The sequence below is a fragment of the Gadus morhua genome, chromosome 1, assembly GCF_902167405.1.
Source record: "Gadus morhua chromosome 1, gadMor3.0, whole genome shotgun sequence".
NCBI lineage: Eukaryota > Metazoa > Chordata > Actinopteri > Gadiformes > Gadidae > Gadus > Gadus morhua.
In genome coordinates, this window is record NC_044048.1 from 20,872,437 (window position 1) to 20,893,903 (window position 21,467).

General features: G+C 42.1%; 1 protein-coding gene across 1 annotated transcript in view; it reads right to left on the reverse strand.

The window, feature by feature from the left end:
• Positions 1-1,646: 1,646 nt before the first annotated feature.
• LOC115551613 (NACHT, LRR and PYD domains-containing protein 12) overlaps positions 1,647-21,467 on the reverse strand; it is a 31,248-nt gene continuing 11,427 nt past the window's right edge. The window contains exons 2-13 of the mRNA XM_030367367.1: positions 14,658-14,754; positions 14,429-14,545; positions 12,351-12,467; positions 12,157-12,273; positions 11,891-11,960; positions 11,457-11,685; positions 9,266-11,081; positions 6,815-6,988; positions 6,041-6,214; positions 5,693-5,866; positions 5,488-5,534; positions 1,647-3,039 (exon numbers count right to left, since the gene is read on the reverse strand). Of these exons, the coding sequence (XP_030223227.1) occupies positions 2,411-3,039; positions 5,488-5,534; positions 5,693-5,866; positions 6,041-6,214; positions 6,815-6,988; positions 9,266-11,081; positions 11,457-11,685; positions 11,891-11,960; positions 12,157-12,273; positions 12,351-12,467; positions 14,429-14,545; positions 14,658-14,740 (3,747 nt within the window). The 5' untranslated portion in view covers positions 14,741-14,754 and the 3' untranslated portion in view covers positions 1,647-2,410. The remainder of the gene's footprint in view (positions 3,040-5,487; positions 5,535-5,692; positions 5,867-6,040; positions 6,215-6,814; positions 6,989-9,265; positions 11,082-11,456; positions 11,686-11,890; positions 11,961-12,156; positions 12,274-12,350; positions 12,468-14,428; positions 14,546-14,657; positions 14,755-21,467) is intronic.

Consider the following 21,467-nt stretch of genomic DNA (forward strand, 5'->3'; position numbering starts at 1 on the left):
CCGTCGGGGGGGGGGCTCTCAGTGGGGTTGTGCCGCCCATCGACGCCCCCCAGCCAATAGGCACGTGAGATGCACCTCAGGGCGTGTCCCCATGAAGCACTAATCCCTGGGTCAGAGCATCGCCGGGTTGAAGGATCTCTAGGGAAGGAGCATCAAACACAGCTGCTACAGCAGTGGTCCCGCCTCCTAGAACCCACCGTGGTTCCTGTTATCCATCCACACACACAAACACACACACACACCAAAGACACACACACATACACCATACACACACGCACACACACATGCACACACACAGACATCAATCCACACAAACACACACACACGCACACACACACACACAAACATGCACACACACAGACATCAATCAACACACACGCAAATACACACAGACACCTATACACACATACACACACATACACACACACACGCACACACACACACACACTCACACTGCCTGTCCCGGGTCGCTTCTCGTAAAGAGGAACCACTTGTCTTCCAACAGATTGTGTTTGACTCAACATGGCCGCTCTGACGCCCGTATCAAAAAGACTTCACCATAGCCACTAAAGTGCCCGCCCGGGTGCCTGCCCACCCCCCCACAAACAAACCAAACAGATCTTTGGGGTGTACTGGTCCTTGAATTACTCTTTCACTGTACCCGGTATTATGGCTGAATATTTGTACTTTACTTCATGTTTTTTATAAATACCGTTTGCTTTTCCCTGCTCCTCTCCATGTGTAGTACAGTGATGGAGCCTTTGTGATGACTGGGAGCACTGGGAGCAGTCAGTTCTGATGAACCACAGGGGGATGCCAGGTCTACCCCCTGAAGGGCCGTGGTCTCCATCACCCTCTGGCTCCAGGTCTGTTATACCGCTAATATCACGGCTTACCAAAGTAATGAATGAATATACGCTGTAAAATTAAAACATCACTACTAATATCAACAGGTAGGCTAAATTATTTGTCTTAATTGGAAAATACTTCATAACTTTACTTATGTAGGCTTGGATCTGCTATAATCAACAAAGAAAAGGAAAATATGAACACATTAATTTTAAAGCCTTTCAACCAGTAGATGGCGTCATTGACTTTCTTAACAACCCGTCTTATACGATCTTCATTGCAATTAGAGAAAAACAAACAACGATATCTGACCTTACAAAAAGCAATGCAACATTGAAAATGTCACAGTATGAAACCAGCTCAGAGCAAAACACTGACGGCAGGACTCTGCCCTGATACTTGCATGTATTGTATTTTTTTAATCATAAAAAAGAAAAAGACAAAAGAAAGCATTATTTAAAATCAGCTGCTTGTTGCCCCAGGAGTCTTGGGCCCCCACCTGGGAGTCTTGGTGCTCCTCAAACACAGACCTCTGTGTGTTTCAACATGGACGCTCATGGTCCTGTTAGAGGGGGGGGGGGGGGGTTCATCTCTGGAGAGACGCCAATAGCTGGGGTCTGTTTCATGTCGGGTTGCTTCTAGAATTCTCTCCATATTCCGTCTCTCATCGGGCGTATGAGTCTGATTATGGAAATGCACTTGCTGGTGTCCTCATTATTAATTGGTAATGTTGGTAAAAGTCCCTTACATGTACACAATAAACACTAGGACTCAAACAACAGAAGCAGCAGACATTATTAATCAAAAAACATATCTTTAATAACTGAACATGTTCTGCTGCTGTGTTGTTCCCAACAGAACACAATGAATCAATACTTTAAAGTAATTCACAACACGATCAAAAGCTTTTCCAAGACTGATATCTCAGGGCTCTGAGACATCAGAGCCCTTAAGCATGAAATGTCTGAAAATATACACAATATTGTAGTATAAACATGTTTAGATTTACCATCATTCAATAATTAAAATACATTTGACATTAGAAATATAGTGTCTGTAAAACCTGCTTCGTTAACCTTATGGAGGATCTTAAAAGTATTTTTCAGAAGCCCAAGAAAATGTAGAAAATGTACTCAACTGGATTACAGTTGAGTACATGAACTTATATCACAAAAACACAATGTGTGTGTATGTGTCTGTGTGTTATACTATACATGTGTGTGTAGTCTGTGTGTGTGTGTTTACGAATGTGTGCGTGTGGATGCGCGCTGTTTGCATGTGTGTGTCAATATCTGTGTGTGTGTGTGTGTGTGCGTGCGTGTATTTGTGTGTTTATGCATGTGTGCAGTATGCTTGCAGTATGTGTGCGTGTGCGCATGCGTTTATGTATGCATACATGAGTGTGCGCGCCCGTGTGTTTATGTAGGCATTCATGTGTGTGCACGCGTTTGCATGTGTTTGTGTGTGCATATTTGGATGTTTATATATGCATGTGTGTGTGTGTGTGTGTGTATGTGTGTGCACCGAATGTGTTAATATGTGTGTGCGCGTGTGTTTGTATTCATATATGCATGTGGTACTGTGTGTATTCGGTATTCCTATGTGTCCTCAGACCGGGAGATGATAGAGAGAGAGACTTTAAGTTACACAGAGACACTGACTGACCAAACGATCCAGAGAACGAAGGGAACTCAAACCCAGGGAGGAGGTCCTCCTGGGTGAAGGTGGACTGGAAGGTGTGGATGTGTGTCTGTGTGTCTGAGGACCCTCCTCCACCTGGGGACACTCTGTAGAATGTCAGAGTGCCAGCAGGCCGGTCCAGATACACTCCTACTCTGTTAGAGCCAACCGAGAGGAGACGTATGACTGTTCTACTACCGTTGTACCAGGCATTGTAACAAAGACCATCATTACAATGAAGACTCCAGGACCTGTTGTTCCTTCCAAGGCGGCTGTCAGCCCCTCCTCTCGATGGGATTCCTCTGTGTGCCACTCCTATAGCAACACGTCCTTCCCACTCAACCTCCCAGTAACATCGGCCGGTCAGACCCTCTCTACACAACACCTGGGGACGGGAGTGAGATCCCTCTGGGCGATCTGGATGTCCAACCACTGTCACCTTTCTGTTGTCCTCAGATAGAGAGAGTTGTCTGTGGGCTGTGTTTGGGACTAGTGTGAGTTCACAGGCATCTGACGGAGAACAAGACATGGTAAGCTGCTGAACCATCATCATCATCATCATCATCATCATCATCATCATCATCATCACTAGTATTGTACTACTAGTATAATACTGTTTCACATTCATCGACTCTACAAACATTAACCTAGAAAGACTAAATAATATCAGACCTACTATAGTGTACCAGTGTGCCATAGCTTTGGAAATAGTGCATATTGTTTAGAAGATAATTTAAGTTAAACTTAAATGTAAATCCCACGTGTGCATGAGAGGCTGTCCCATTCAAACAATGAAACATGAAAAATGTATACACTGAATCTACCGCAATATTTACACTACGTAAGGGATAATGTATAGAACGCTGGTCATTATCGGTAAAATAAGCTTATTATTAGGCTTACTTTCGATAACTACCGGCGACGTTCTATACATTATCGCGCTTATTACGTGACTACTTGCCGAAACAAAAAAATAACTTCACTCTATGGGCCCTATTTTAACGGTCTGAAACGCAAGTGAGAAGCGCCAAGCACAAGTAGCTTTGTGGGCGGTTCTATGGCGATGTTGCTATTTTACCGGCGCATAAATGACTCTTCTAATCTAAAAAGGGTTGGTCTGAGGTAGCCTAATTACCCGTATGCGTGGTTTGGGCGTAACGTGCAATAAACCAATGTGAGTGCCATCTCCCATCCCCTTTAAGAGCCATGAGTGCATTTTAATCTGACGAGTTGATATTTTGACAGCGCGTTTGCAGTCTCCGATGAGACGGATGCATGACCACATGAATTTCAGACTTCAAATGGCTCAGTTTATGGCCAAATAATATGGCCTAATTCACACATGGAATAGTATTTTCTTCCACAGCTTCAGAAATACTGAGTCCTCAAATATATTTTGGCAAAGAAAACTTAGCACACATATGATATGCGGTAACTGTGGTTCTATTTAATGATATACACGATACATTAACAAACATCGTTTCTTACCAGTATTGTATGCATTATCGCTATCGACTTGTGTTCCTAATATGCATGTGTCCCCCGGTTAATATACATTGCCATGGACTGTATTATGCGTTGCGTGTTTAGTTTGCGTGTGTTTAAACAGATGGATGCACACACGCGCGCCCGCATTCATTAATTATTTTACGCGCACCCGCATTCATTCATTCTTTTTAACACTCACTCACGGTAAAACAATGTTTTCTCACGATCAAATACTCATCAATCCTAAAAGTTCTGGGCTTGTACCCGATGTCTGTGTCAGGAAATTATGTGTTTGCAGTACGGTGTTTGCAGATGCATTGATTTAAAAATACAACTTATTACCGCTGTATCAGCTGTTCTTCCCCAAATAATTTACCAATAATGTGTGGCTAGGTAGATGAGTATGCGCGAGGTACACAAGCAACATTATGCATGCGCCCTTAAAATAGCATCTGAACAACGCACCACTGACTTTAAACCAGGTATTTCCTGGTTGGTGGCAGAAGTGATTTCTGAAACTGAAAAATAGCACCAGGGAACGTTTGTGCCAGAACACCCCTACTCCTTTCGCCGAACCGCCCCTTGGGGCACAAGATCATACCCTAATTTACCAACACATGGCGGTGGAGGGAAAAGAACGCTCTGCGCCAGTTGCAAACTAGCAACGACACATGCGTCAGTGTAGAAAGTCAATTGCGCCGGATGCATGATAGGGCCCTATGTGTCTTTTTACAATTTATTTGTTAGCAGCATTCGTAGTGTTTATCAGCAGAGAAATAGTCTGCCAAAGACGTTGACGTCGCTCAGCAACTGAGTACGCTGGGGTTGACAAGTTACCAGGCTACTTGCGGAATGATACGAAAGACGGCTAATTATACAGTGAATTATCAAATATAATTCCCCATTGGAAGTTCTGAAGGGCCCATGCAAGTGAATGGAGCATTCGAATGGAGACAAGTGGCTATACCCCTGAATCTGAATGACCGGACGTCCCATCCTGCTCATTCCCTACTTTACCAACGCATGGCGGTGGAGGGAAAAGAACGCTCTGCGCCAGTTGCAAACTAGCAACGACACATGCGTCAGTGTAGAAAGTCAATTGCGCCGGATGCAAGATAGGGCCCTATGTGTCTTTTTACAATTTATTTGTTAGCAGCATTCGTAGTGTTTATCAGCAGAGAAATAGTCTGCCAAAGACGTTGACGTCGCTTAGCAACTGAGTACGCTGGGGTTGACAAGTTACCAGGCTACTTGCGGAATGATACGAAAGACGGCTAATTATACAGTGAATTATCAAATATAATTCCCCATTGGAAGTTCTGAAGGGCCCATGCAAGTGAGTGCATCATTCGAATGGAGACAAGTGGCTATACCCCTGAATCTGAATGACCGGACGTCCCCTCCTGCTGTGGGATGGACTTTCCATCACAATAGTCAGTGTGTGATGTGATGAATCAAACAGACACTTACACTTCTTTAGAACTGGTTTCAGCCTACACACTCCACCGTGCTCCACACTGGGGGGGAAACAAAGTGAGAGCAGCATGTTGAAACATTCACGTCATCATCTGCTGTCTCATCACTTTCTACACAACATGAGTTACAGGTGCATTTTCAGACCACTTCGGCTTGAATCCTTGCTTTGTCCCTGAGTGGTGAGCTGTCCTCTCCATACCTGAGAGTGTCCAGTCTCCAGCGTGGATCCTCCAGTCCAGCAGAGAGCAGCGCAGCTCCTGAGACTCCTGGGTGATTGTAGCTCAGGTCCAGCTTTCTCAGATGGGAAGGGTTGGAGCTCAGAGCTGAGGCCAGAGAAGCACAGCCTTCCTGTGTGACCAGGCAGCCAGACAAGCTACTCACAAACACACACACACACACACACACACACACACACACACACACACACACACACACACACACACACACACACACACACACACACACAATTACTTTTCTGGAGTTAAATCTGTTCAATGTCCTCTGATGTTGAACTTGTGGTGTAACTGTTTGACAGAGTAAAACTGACTTGAGAGATTCCAGTGTACAGTGTGGACTCCCCAGTCCAGCAGAGAGCAGCTTCACTCCTGAATCCTGCAGATCACTGGTACTCAGGTCCAGCTCTCTCAGACTAGAGGAGTTAGAGCTGAGAACTGAGGCCAGAGCTTCACAGCATCTCTTTGACAGATGACAGCCATTCAGCCTTCACACAAAATAAAAAGAACGTGTCAGGATAGGAACTGTGATTAATGTTTTAGGAGACTTGACATTTTACACACATGAACAAAATTTAATTAATGTTAATAAACTGGATCTTTAAATATTAAGAGTTAGATTTTACATAGTTCCTTTAAAAATAGATTTAAAAAGAGGCTGTAATTAAATCTTAATAAATGACTTTAAAGTCCACCTTACTGTCTGATTACGTGATAAGCAGAATAGAAGTGTTACAACACAAACCTCATACTGTCATTAACAAACTCAGAATGTGTTACAAAACATCCCTCATCCTCTCAAAAAACCCTGTATTTCACCCCGCTTTAAACTATCACCGTCCCGTATACGGGGGTCGGTGGCGGGGCACTATTACTATATTTTGAGTTCACGTTTATATTTCTAAATGAAATGTTGCAGGCATATGGATCAATTAGAATATCCACCTAAACAACAAGGTGTAACATTTCCAACAATACCAAAGTCATGGAGGTGGTCATCACAGGTACTAAGTTATATGCTCAGTTATATAGCTGTCCTCTAATGTGGAACTTGTGATGTAAGTGTTTGACCTTTAAGTAAAACTGACCTGAGAGTTTCCAGGGTACATTGTGGACTCCCCAGTCCAGCAGAGAGCAGCTTCACTCCTGAATCCTGCAGATCATTGAAGCTCAGGTCCAGCTCTCTCAGACTAGAGGAGTTGGAGCTGAGAACTGAGGAAATAACCTCACAGCATCGCTCCGACAGATGACAGCCATTCAGCCTTCACACAAAATCAACAGTTCAACATGTTAGAAACAAAAGTAATAATAAATATAACCGCAAGCGGTGATTAACGGGGTCCGAGCAAAGTCAAAAGTCAAGAACACACTAATGGAAGATATATAATTATGACAAATAATTATGAAGGAAAGATGTTGATGAAGATGTTCCACATAATGCAAAACTGTGCCACAGCTTTCAGGTGAGGTGCACAGCAATGTTCGAATGTCATGTTCAGCATGCTATAAACGGGATTTGAACTCTCAACCTAAGGATCAACTGTACAAGGCATTATCCCATTGAGCCACTGTAACCTGAACTGCAGTCTCATTCACATGGTCAAAATGTCTATTGATAAGCATACACCATCCAAGCACACATTTCTCAAGTGAATTAAGGGCTTTCTTGAAAGCATATGCCTGAAAAATCTTTTAAATTCTGGGGAAATTAAACCTTTGTAGTCAAGAACACTAACGGAAAAAATATAAATATGGCAGAGTGAATGATGAAGGAAAAATGGCATACTGAGCCTTGGCAGTCCGATTATTCGAAACGAATGGGTCGGAATGTTGATGAATTTCAGGTGCTGTTCAATGTTGTGTTTCTTAAATGAGTGGCAATGACAGAATGTCATGTTCAGCTTGTTCATAATGCTCTAATCATGATTCAAACTCTCAACCTAAGGATCACCAGTACACTGCATTATCCCACCAAAGATGCATCTGATTTTAGAGATTAATATAATGAAAGAATTTTGAGTCCAGGTCAATCTCGTAAGGAGAAATAAGGCTAGTTCATAATTTTTTTAAATAGCGCCGCCTTTGGGCGCAGTACCACACTTTGAGCGCAGTACCACACTTTGGGTTTATTAGTAGTGGAGGGTATTGGTATCCACCTAATAATATTTGTATGTTTTTTTATACAATAGAAAAATGGTCTACCTGCTCCAACTTTATTGGCCAATATTTCTCAAATGGAACTAAGTAAAACAAATTCTGTTCGATGATTTTTGTTAGGCTTGGCCTAAAGATTTTATGCGGCGATTTTGGTGAATTTTTGATTATTTTCCTAGCCTGTGGATCTTTTTATCATGTTTAGCTTTAATATGAAATTGTGGGAAAAGTAAAGCTTACATTTTATAAATGTGTCTGATTCTAGAGATGAATATTCGAAAATAATTTTGAATCCAGGTCAATCTGGTGAGGAGAGATAAGCCTAATTCATGATTTTTTACAATCGCGCCATCTTTGGGTGCAGTACCAAAAATGTGGGTTTATGGGTAGAGGGGGGTAGAGGGGGTTAATGAAGCAAGCATAATCATTTTCTCCTTATAAGCCGTTTTCACACACGTCCTCCGTATTTTCGCCGTATTTTGTATATATCATGAGATTCGACCCTGAGGGTGATTCACATTTGCTTTAAATGCGGACATCAATGTCGTTTAGACATCAGTAGAATCAACAGGGGTTTAGGGGGGTGGGGTTGCACGGGGCGAGATATGACATAGGGTCTAAGTTTGCAAGAGGCGGGATAGGTGCGGCCGCTGTCACTCTAGTTTGTTTTGGTTTGACCACAGACGGCATTGAGGCAGAACGGGCAGAACTCATCGCAATCATTTTTAAGGTTGCTGCTACGATGCTTCATATTCATTCCACATATAAAAAGCACTGGGAAAAAATGCAGTGGATTTTTGTGTTTAGCTGAGAAAACAGGGAGTGGAAGGACGGGACCCTATAATGTTCAGCTAACTATTGTCAATAATAATAATAAAAACTATATTTTCTATATACGCTTGCAGCTGTGATCATTTATAGTATGATGTGTACTTTTAGGGTTATGATAAGACCTATCTTTTAGCGTTCAGCACGAATTACTCTGAAAAGCAGGGACAACAATTAAATATTTTTTAACCATTCAGCAAACAAAAGGTGTTGCAAAATGATAAATTCTTCGCTCTTAAAGTAAGTGAAAAAATTTCCCGGTGCCTTTATAGGGAGAGGGTTTTAAAAAATGAATACTGAACAAAGTATTCTAAATTTCAATTACTAAGATGCTTAAAAATGACTAAATTGAATAGTTAGTCTAATATGTTGGATATTGAAAAAAAATTGTGCAGTGTTTTTGAAATGGTTTTGTATATTAATATTACTTTTCGCGTGTACAGTACATGTTGGAAGTACAACTACAGAGACTTTTGAAATAATATTTAAACTTGTTTATTTTAGTGCAATGTATAATTTGTTGTGTGTATTGTAATACATGTTATTGGTGAACCTACAGAGATGTTTTGGAGGCTTTGACCACTGGCAGCAGCCTCAGAAGACCTTCCTCTGAAGCAGCGTATTTCTTCAGGTCAAACACAACCAGCTCCTCTTCTGATGACAGTAAGATGAAGACCAGAGCAGACCACTGACCAGAGGAGAGAGATTCTGTTGAGATGCTTCCTGATGTCAGGTACTGTTGGATCTCCTCCACTAGAGAACAATCGTTCATCTCATTCAGACAGTGGAACAGATTGATGCTTCTCTCTGGAGGGAGATCTCCATTTATTTTCTCCTTGATGTAACAGACTGTTCTCTGATTGGTGTTTCTTCCTGTCAGCCAAAGCAAACCTTGTTTAAACTGAGACCTCCTACGAGGTCTCTTTCCCAGCAGACCTCGTAGGAGTTTCTGATTGGTCTCCAGAGAGAGGCCCAGGAGGAAGCGGAGGAACAAGTCCAGGTGTCCGTTCTCACACTGTAAGGCCTTGTCCACAGCACTCTGGTAGAGGAAGAGTTCATCGTAGGTAGCTGGTACTTCTGAGAATAGATTGACACCAGTGTTGATGAAGGACTGAAGGACATAAAGTGCAGCTAGAAACTCCTGGATGCTGAGATGGACAAAGCAGAACACCTTGTCCTGGTACAGCCCACACTCCTCTTTAAAGATCTGAGTGAACACTCCTGAGTACACTGAGGCTGCTCTGATATCGATGCCACACTCTGCCAGGTCTGCCTCGTAGAAGATCAGGTTGCCTTTCTCCAGCTGGTTAAAAGCCAGTTTTCCAAGAGAAACAATGATCTCCCTGCTCTCTGAACTCCAGTCTAGATCTGTTTTAGCTCTCCCATGGTACTTCATGTCTCCCTGTATGGACTGAACCCTCAGGAAGTGGATGTACATCTGGGTCACGGTCTTGGGCATCTCTTTTCCTCTCTGGAATGGTTGGAAGAGGTCTTCAAGAACAGTTGCAGAGATCCAACAGAAGACTGGGATGTGACACATGATGTGGAGGCTTCGTGATTTCTTGACGTGGGTGATGATTGTGCTGGCCAGTGTCTCATCTGTGAATTTCCTCCGAAAGTACTCCTCCTTCTGTGAGTCGTTGAAGCCTCTCACCTCTGTCACCATGCCAACACACTCAGCAGGGATCTGATGGGCTGCCCCAGGGCGTGTGGTTATCCAGATGCGAGCGGAGGGAAGCAGGTCGCCCCTGATGAGGTTTGTCAGAAGCACGTCCACCGAGGTGGACTCGGTGACATCAGTCAAGGTCTGGCTGTTCTTGAAGTCCAGAGGTAGTCGGCACTCGTCCAGACCATCCAAGATGAAGACAACTTGGAACCGGTCGTATCTGCAGATAGCTGCTTCTTTGGTTTCAATAAAGAAGTGATGAAGAAGTTCCACCAAGCTAAACTCTTTCCCTTTCAGCAAATTCAGCTCTCTGAAAGTCAAAAGAAATGTGAAATGTATGTCGTGGTTGGCTTTACCTTCAGCCCAGTCCAGAGTGAACTTGTGTGTTAAGACGGTTTTACCAATGCCGGCCACCCCCGTTGTCATTATTGTTCTGATCGGTTGATCTTGGTCAGGTAAGGGTTTAAAGATGTCTTCGCATTTGATTGGTGTTTCCTCCCTGGCTGGTTTCCTGGAGGCTGTTTCAATAAGTCTGATCTCATGTTCCTGGTTGACCTCTCCACTGCCTCTCGCTGTGATGAAGAGCTCTGTGTAGAAGTCATTGAGACCTGTTGGCTGTCCTGCTTTAGCAATTCCCTCAAACTCATTCCTGAACTTTTCCCTCAGGTGAGACTTGATTTTATGTTGGCACCCAACAGCAACAGCTCCTAAATGAAAAAACGACAGAAGACATAATTTAGTGCATTGTGATATAATTGGACACATTTAAATACTTCCTGTAAAATGGTAAACTTCATGACATTTAGTGGCATCGTTACTTGTGGTTGAAGAAGTTGGTCGTGACAAGGACTTCATGTTACAGATTCAGAATGTTAATATCTGGATTGAACCATTTAACGTGATACAATGACATTAACAATACCTATCTGTTCCATCCATCTTACCTGATACACCCACAATAATCCCCTATATATGGAAAAAAACATTAAACCTCAGAGTCTATTTCTACCATTTCAAAATAACAGTATATTCAGTTTTAAAATAAAAGTTTCCACTCTGTTTGCAAAATAAGAGTCTCTTACCACCCCACAGTGTGTCGGCCAGTTCCTCCTGGTTCATCTCCATCAGGCAGAGCGTAGTGATGTCTACCACTCCCTCTATGGCGCGCCTCCTCTGCTCCTCTTTCTTACCATCCTCCTCCTCCTCCTCCTCCCTCTGACTCTCTGAGCAATGTGGGTAATCTGGGTAGAGAACCCTCCAGAGCTTCTTCAGCTCTTTGTCTAGAAAAGCGTGTGCATTCTCCTCAGCCCTCTGGAACAGAACAAACATCAAGGAGAACTTTACTCTGAACTAACTGAGGACATCAGAAGAATCTGTCCTAGATCAGAAGCATCTGTCCGAGATTCACATCCCGCTGGTCTAAAGAGGGAAGCCTGGAGACTATTAGCACCACAAGAGATGCTTTTTAATGTTCCTTTAGAGCTAAAGTCCATTATCCTGTTGGATATTTACACACCTTGATCAGCTCTGTTTGATGCTGCTTTACAGATTGAGCACTGGTAACCTTCGACTTCTCCTGGTGTTTTCTGTGGAGAAAACACACACACACACACACACACACACACACACACACACACACACACACACACACACAGGATATATTTATCCTGACTTGTAAAAGTCAGGTAGATAACAACCAACTGTTTTCATCGTCTGAAATGAGCTTTGACAAATGAGCTTATAAACACAAGCAGACACACATGTACACAAACCAACTCCTACCTCTTCTTTCTGGAGGGGCGTCCATCTTTAAATTCAGGAGGTCTATCCACAGAGTGGTCACTCTTCATAGAGACACAGCTGGGTCCAGGGGACTCTGCTCTCTCCTGCTGGAGTCTCCTAGAAAATAAAGAACCAGGAGGATTTAGGGAGGTTTGATAGAAGCTGTATTTTTGTAATCTCTGATAAATACTCACCTCTTCTCAATAGATTGATTTCCATCTTTAAATGTGACAGGTGGATCCATAGAGTAGTCACTCTTCAGGGAGACACAGCTGGGTCCAGTAGAGACTGCTCTCTCCTGCCGCTCTGGGCTTCAACACAACAAACACACAACTTTTAATCAGAGTATCAGACTGTAACTTTTATGCTGACAAGATAATTCTTCTTAAAAGGCAGTTTCTAGGTGATCATCTTCATCTTGGCTAATTATATTACTTAGTTAAGATATTATAACTTCTTACTGAGATGTTATTCCTGCCTCTGAATAACCTAATGCTTGAAAATAGAATAACAGAATTGCTGCTTGATCAACACTGACTAGAAAAATGCTTTGTCAAAGTCAGAACATCTGATTTCAAGCCTCTTATCCTTTCTATCTGTTATATGAAGAACAGACTATGACCACATGGAGTTCACTGCTTCATCTTGACCAGAGCCTAGCAGTCATCTAGACAAAACAAGTACAGAACAAATACACTTTTCATATCCGGGGAACTGCAAGCCTTAATGCTCATTTCAGATGTTTGGGTTTGGTATTCACATTGTTTTGAATGTGGCCAATATGATGAATGACGATCTTGAGTTAGGTCAAAGTGAGGTCGCATTGTGAGAGATCCCACCTGAGTTGGATTCAGGACCTCATAAAGAAAGTAAAGAAAGCGGTATAAATCAGAAATTAACAGACCAGATTGCATGTGATTTGTGCTGTTCACACTGTTCAGAAATAAATTGGATCGGAGCCTTTTCCCCCTTTAACATCTCCCGCCTTCGCCTCCCCCTTCTTCACCGCTGAAGAAGCCCCCCTCCATGTCTCTGACCGGTCACCCTCTAAATCCTCACCTTTTCCCAAAAGACTGATTTCCATCTTTGAATTTAGCAGCTGGATCCATAGACCGTTCGCACAACCTAGGGGGGCGCTGGGAACGTGATTTTCTTTTGTAATTTTTTGGGGGGGATTTTAAACTTTCATGCTTTTCAAAAGAAAATTGTGAAAAAATGGGCTACCTGAAATAAATAGCCTATTTTAATTTATTGGTTTCTAACCCCTCTACCGTCTCAGATACTTTTTACTGTCTATGGGCAGTGTAACAGTGGTCATACAGCGCGGTTCGGTCCTGCACATGCCCGGACTCCCGTTACATCAGCTATCGTCATGATCTCTATCGCTGATGAACATAACCCAAGTTCGCGGGTTAACAGTTCAATAACCAACACAAAACGATCAAACATGGGCAATAGCAAAAAATAAATAATAATTTTGTTTCATAGCCCGTTTTCCTCCTTCCTCTTGCTGTTGTTAGGTTCCAGCTGCTCTGAGCGTAGTCTCCACGAAAATACCGTTGCATTTCAAATACAAAATATCTAGGCCTAATTAGGCCTCTGCGCGCGATCTGTTTTCGCGGTGCCCGCGTTGCCCGGGCCGCGGTGCCCGTGGTTCCAGGGCTGTGGTACCCGCGTTACCAGGGCCGCCGTCACGGTGAATGAATGTTCAATCTAACCATTTCTTCCTCAACTCTTCTTTCTTGGCCAATAGATCTCTCTCTCTCTCTCTCTCTCTCTCTCTCTCTCTCTCTCTCTCTCTCTCTCTCTCTCTCTCTCTCTCTCTCTCTTTCTCCCCCCCCCCCCCCCTCCCTGTTGCTCTGGAAGTTGAATTGGGTTTATTACATTGATGGACGCTGCTGTTAGCCAATCAGAGGTGAGACATTTGCATGTCATGAATATTCATTCATATTTATTTATATATTTTTTCACTAAAACCGACTCAGAGGGCATTCATTGCTATTAGTGACCACCGCAAAATCAATGAAAAACGATGCATTGACACCTTTAAGCAATATAACACGAGTGAGTGGGGTTGTTAGTTTATTAAAAAATATATATTAGGGGGGGGCGCCAGAGGATCAGGGTAAGGTCAGGGGGGCGTTTGCTCAAAAAAGGTTGAGGACCACTGCTCTAGAGGGCATTATAAATTTGGCTCCATTGGCTATCAAATTGTTTCTTTTTATCTTTTTCCTCTAACATTGATCTTTCAAAAAATCTTTCAAATACTCACCTCTTCTCAATAGACTGATTTCCATCTTTAAAGTTAACAGGTTGTTCCATAGAGTTGTCACTCTTCATGGAGACACAGCTGGGTCCAGGGGACTCTGGTCTCCCCTGCTGCTCTGGGCTTCAACACAACACACACACAGCTGTTACTCAGACTAACGATGGAGTCATGATATATCACTGCTGAGCTCTGCGATGGACAACAGTCACAGTCAGTGAGATCCTCCTCCTACCTCTTAGCTTTGCTCTGGCGGCCATGTTCCCCAGACAGAGTGGTTTTAGAGGCTGGACCCCCCTCCTCTTCCTCCTCATCCATAGCAGACTGGAGACCTGGACACAAACACAACTACATATTCTTTCTACTGACAGTCAGTGATTGTTTGTTCTCTGCTTTTATACCAGCTTTATATTGTCTCTGTTTAATTTGGTCGAGAGGCAGGGTGGTCTTTCCTGGACAGAGATTCCTAGACCCTCTCATTCTCAATGAGGGGGAAGATTTGGAGATGACGTTTCTAATAACAGCTGGGTCCAGGGAAGTCTTGCAGTTGCAGTTCATTTATTTATCAATATTCTATTCTAATATTCACTTGCTGCTCTGGGCTTCAACACAATTTACACACAGCTTTTACTCACACTGCAATTGTTATGCTGACAAGATAATTCTTCTTATAAAGCAGTTTCTAGGTGAGCATCTTAAACTTGTTTGAATCTTTTTTTACTAAATTATCTTATCTAATTATATTAGCTAAGATATTAAAACTTGCTACTAAGATAATGCTTGGAACTAGAATTACAGTATTATAATGCTGCTTGATCAACACTGACTAGTACTAAACTGCTTTGTCAAAGTCATAACGTCTTATTTCAAGCATGTTATCATTTTAACTCGGTACCAGGGAGTAGGCCAACATCAGAACAACAACAACAACAACAACAACAACAACAACAACAAAAGAAAATTGCTATTTCAGAATTTAATCAATATCTGAGTTTCATCTAAGAACTATTTAATAACTATTTATCATTCAACACAGAATGTCTCTTAGGGATTCAAACATGTCAGATCAAGATCAAGTTAACCGTGCGGATATCATACATACTGTTCCCCATCTGCTGGTTCAACCACTTTGAAGGCATGTCCATATATGGGCTTCCTCAGGTCGTATGACATCATACGAAAAAGTAATAGAAGTATTTTGACCTCAACCGCTTGACTCCAAGCTGGAAGTTTTTGGTTTGATCCCCAATGTCTACACTCCAACCTGTAGCATACTATAGAGCAATAATCTTCTAAATAATTCAATAGTGATTTTAAATAATTGCAATGCATCGTTATATTTACTTTAACATTTTGAACGTGTTTTTACGGAAAACGAACCGTTAACCTATCGATTAGATCGCCCCTGCCCCGTCCCCCTCGCCTTTTGAACATGGACTGTCTGACTGCCTCTGACCACTACGCACTTTATTAATGCACTTCAACAATGCACTTTATATGATCATACTTCCATCTATTTATGGACTATGGACTGATGAGAGTCAGGAAATACAACCATATAACCCCCATTTTACACTCACTGCACTGGCTCCCTGTCTCATCCCGCGTCAACTACAAAGTCCTCCTACTCACCTACCAATGCATAAACGGTCATGCCCCCCCTTACCTGCAAGAACTCATCACTCCCCAAACATCAACCCGCCCCCTCAGATCCAATAACAGTCTGTCCCTGCAGATCCCAAACACCAGGCTACGCACCATGGGCGACCGGGCCTTCGCCGCTGCAGCCCCTCGACTGTGGAACAGCCTCCCGGACCACTTAAGGGCAACACAAACACTAGCCTGTTTTAAGACTGGCCTAAAAACCTTTTTATTCATAAAGGCATTTCCTACTTTTTAAAAATTGTATACTAGCACTCTGAGATTCTGCTAGAATGAAGAGTGCTCAACAAATAAAATGAATTATTATTATTATTATTACTGTCTGATTCCGCAGAACTCTATGCACTTCAATAATGGACTTGCTGTGTCTTATGTATTTTTTATTCTAGCACTGCTATAAAGAAAAATGAATGATTGCGCACTACTGGAGCAAGGTACGTTTTATTACTCTGTTTTCTGGGAATAATTGACGCAAGCAGAAACCAGAAAACAAGCCGTTTATTCGTTTTTTCGTTTTGACAAGAAAACGAAAATCTAAATTTCAGTTAGTTTATTCGTTTTTTGGTTCTTACTGAGCGAAACGAATTTACCACTCAATATCTGGTTTCCGCCGGTGGGCGGGTCCTCTTATTGGCTAGCGTGCTTTATTGCCCTGTGCTCTTCATAATAAAAGTTCTTCCGTTTGATAATGTCGACAAAAACATTACTGTATTATAGACACTAGCAGACACAGAGGACCACACCACCCACAGTCAAGACTGACACGGCTTCAAATAACAATAATAGTAGTCATAATCATTTGAAAATGAGAATTTATGAAGTTACGATGACTTCAGTGCAGTTGATGTTTAGCCACAGACAGTTAATACATGCAGAGCAGACCTGCGATCGCTGGCTGCTGATTTCCTCACAGCCTGAGAGCTATGAGGAATACAAGTGATCACAACACATTTCTGACAGCTGAAAATTGCGCATTTGTTGACCTTTATCCATTTAATGTAAACAAATTATTTTTTCTTGTTGAAAGATATTTTATATTGTTTTCATATTATTATTTACTGATGGTGTTTACAGAATGCGAGTGCGTGTTATATTAAAAGCGAGGCTGGGTGTGCCTATGAATATAGGCTACAGTGAGTTTTTTAAGGTGCTGTACAAGCAAATCATATTGACGCGATTCCTATCCCACTCTGTTTAAGTAAAAGTGTGCTACTGCTGCAAAATCTCTTTGCTTTTGTTTTTTTCTTTTCTTTAATGTGTTTGGAAATGACTTTTAATGATGTTAACTAGATCTCATAACTGGCCTAAACACATAAAAAATTGTATATACCCTATACCGTTTGACTATAAGACCTCTATAAGAATCTCTATTCATGTAGTCAGTCAATGATCAAACTAGTAGCATGAATATGAATTACAGTCCAAGCGGGTTAGGCAAGGCAAGGCAATTTTATTTTTATAGCCCGTTTTTACAAACAGTTTGTCTCAAAGGGCTTTACATAGCAGGAGCATCATAACAACATCCTCTTCCCTTAAACCCTCACATCGACTGAGTAAAAACTCCCAGGAAAACCAAGGGGAAAAATTGCAGTTGGTTCAGACTGGGGGTGGAGCTGTGGAGAATATATGGAAACACAGAGAGACTGCGAGACGCCAAGGCCAAACTACAAGGTGCGAAAGGTGAGGGGGGGGGTCTGCCTCTCAGACCTGCATTCTGGGAGCCAATAAAAATCTTTGATAAGTCATAATAAAAATAATGACTCATTATTGTGCATTTAAAGATGTATATTATTACATTGCAGCATTATTTGGGGATGACAATACAAGACTTCCATGAATGTGCATTTGAAGGAGAGTTTGCTTTGTATTCCAGCTGGCAAATTTCTATAGGCTAGATCCATTTCAAAAAACGTTCCAAGTAGGCTATATGACAAAGCATAATACATCCTATGAGTGATGCTTGCCTGCTGACATGTTAAAATGACTGCCACAACTGCCATGAGCAAAGAGCAAAACCATTTGTACATAGTGTAGGCTACAGTAGCCTATTCAATATTGAATGAAGTAGGTTACTGTACACTCTTTGTCACTGTACAGAGTAGTCAATATGATTTGCTTGTACAGCACCTTAAAAAACTCACTGTAGCCTATATTCATAGGCACACCCAGCCTTGCTTTCAATATAACACACACTCGCATACTGTAATCACTGTCAGTAAATAATAATATGAAAACAATATAAAATATCTTCCAGCAAGAAAAAATTATCTGTTTACTGTAAATGGATAAAGGTCAACAGATGCGCAATGCAGGGCTCTCCATTTTTGAACTGAGTTCAGAGTGAGATTTTGTCTCAAAAATCCTTCCTTCCAGTTTGCCTTTTTTGTTTTAGGTTGAATACATGGTTTAAGGAATACAACCATGTATTGTTCTATAACACGTCTATGTTGAATAATCGATTGTGATTGCTCAATTACAGCTTTGATTGTTATTTGTAATCATATACACATGACCACATGTGTATGATGCACCGATTGTGAAATTCTGGGCCGATATCGATGTTTAAATGAACAATTTGGCCGATAGCCGATGCCGATGTTTTATTTATTTTTGTTGTTGTTGTTGATGTTATTTATTCCCCCTTTCGTGCCAGGGAAACTACACCTAACCCCTCACGCACGCACGAACCTACCACCAGGGGGTGGTAGGTTCGTTGTGCAATCTTACAGCGGTAAATGGATAAAGCAAGGCCGTGACAAAAAACACCGGTTTGTGTGTTATGATGGTAAGGAAACATACACACATGGATATGGATCATACACTTTTATGAAAAAATTATGCATTAATATATTAATATTATATCAATTGAAGGTGCTGTAGGTAGGGGGGGGGGGGATATATTAATATGTGACTGCATACAAATTTGTCCACAGACATGGTGACTAATGTATGATAGTAGGCATTATTGGCCCTTAACACTAATATTCAGAAACAACACTGCCTCAAAAGGATATTGGCCTAAGCAACACCAGTAGAGGCATATACTTTTCCCTGAACTTTTAAACGTTGCAAACGTGCAAAACATAGCCTACATTATATATCTGTGGCATTCAGTAGGCCAATGATGTGGTAAAGTGTGCAAAGTATGAGTATGAATATTTGATGGAGTATGAGTAAGTGTTTCCTTCTGTTACATAGATAGAACTTTATCAATCCCCTGCAGGAGAATGGAGAAATGTGTTAATGTTTGTCCCTACAATAATGGTAAAAAAATAATACAAAACATGACGGTAACTCTAAAGTCAAACCGTCCAATCTGAAGGCTTTACTTAACCACTCCCCCTACTCACTTCCACCAATGCAAAGCGAACAGAACTGAGTAGGGGAGGGCGTAGCCCAACTAGTTTGTGACAGACCCAGAGGAACGCAACGCAAATTAAATGTGAACATGTATTGAGGCTTTAATAAAATCCCGGACGATTTTGAAATTTCACCCGGACGCATTTGATTCCTACCCTTCCACTGTTAAATAGCGGCGCAAGTTGTGTGGCATGTGAATGGGTTGAATTGCGTGCGTCTCACGGAGAGCCCTGCGCAATGTTCAGCTGTCAGAAATGTGTTGTAATCACTTGTATTCCTCATAGCTCTCAGGCTGTGAGGAAATCAGCAGCCCGCGATCGCAGCTCCTTTGATGTGAACGCGCACAGAGCGCATAGTTCAGAGCCGGACAATGATGTCGTAGTAAAGCCCTCAGGTCTACTCTGCATGTATTAACTGTGGCTAAACATCAACTGCACTGAAGTCATCGTAACTTCATAAATTCTCATTTTCAAATGATTATGAACACTATTATTGTTATTTGAAGCCGTGTCAGTCTTGACTGTGGGTGGTGTGGTCCTCTGTGTCTGCTAGTGTCTACAATACAGTAATATTTTTGTCGACATTATCAAACGGAAGAACTTTTATTATGAAGAGCACAGGGCAATAAAGCACGCTAGCCAATAATGCCGCTTTTCCACTGCATGGTACCAGCTCGACACGACTCGACTCAGCTCGCATTTTTTGCGTTTCCACCGCGAAAACATGGTATCTGGTACCTGAAGTGGCTGCTTTTTCTAGTACCGCCTCGCTCTAGGTTCCAAGCGGCTGAGCCGATGCTAAAAGGTGACGTCGGCAGACGGCCGGCCACTGATTGGCCAGAGAGTGTGACGAAGTCACGAGAGCGACATGGCAACCATGCTGGTAACAGCCATAGCAGCGCCGCAGCCAACATATTCCACTTCTTCAACATGCCAGCTAATAATATGAACACGAATACCATCGCATCGATGTTCTCCATTGTTGTTATGTGGGTTCTGTCCATGTGTGGGTTACGTAGGTGTTGTTTGCGTCGCGTACAAAAATACGTCACGGCCCTTTCACGCAGCCGACCCCGCCCACGTCCCGGAGGTACTATTTGCGGTGGAAAAGGACCCGCGCTGCTACCGTGTCGAGTCGTGTCGTGTCGTGTCGAGTCGAGCTACATGTGCGGTGGAAAAGCGGCATAAGAGGACCCGCCCACCGGCGGAAACCAGATATTGAGTGTTAAATTCGTTTCGCTCAGTAAGAACGAAAAAACGAATAAACGAACTGAAATTTAGATTTTCGTCTTCTTGTCAAAACGAAAAAACGAAAAAACGGCTTGTTTTCTGGTTTCTGCTTGCGTCACGTACCTTGCTCCTACCGGTTAGATGTTAAACTGTATTTCGTTTTATAGTTGTCCTTACTTGTGCAATGACAATACAGTTGAATCTAATATTGAATCTGAGCAAGGTACGTTGTATTACTCTGTTTTCTGGGAATAATTGACGCAAGCAGAAACCAGAAAACAAGCCGTTTTTTCGTTTTTTCGTTTTGACAAGAAAACGAAAATCAAGATTTCAGTTCGTTTATTCGTTTCTACGTTTTGTCAAAAAAACGAAAATCAATATTTCAGTTTGTTTATTCGTTTTTTGGTTCTTACTGAGCGAAACGAATTTACCACTCAATATCTGGTTTCCGCCTGTGGGCGGGTCCTCTTATTGGCTAGCGTGCTTCATTGACCTGTGCTCTTCATAATAAAAGTTCTTCCGTTTGATAATGTCGACAAAAATATTACTTTATTATAGACACTAGCAGACACAGAGGACCACACCACCCACAGTCAAGACTGACACGGCTTCAAATAACAATAATAGTGTTCATAATCATTTGACAATGAGAACTTATGAAGTTATGATGACTTCAGTGCAGTTGATGTTTAGCCACAGTTAATGCATGCAGAATAGACCTGAGGGCTTTACTACGACATCAATGTCCGGCTCTGAACTATGCGCTCTGTACGCGTTCACATCAAAGGAGCTGC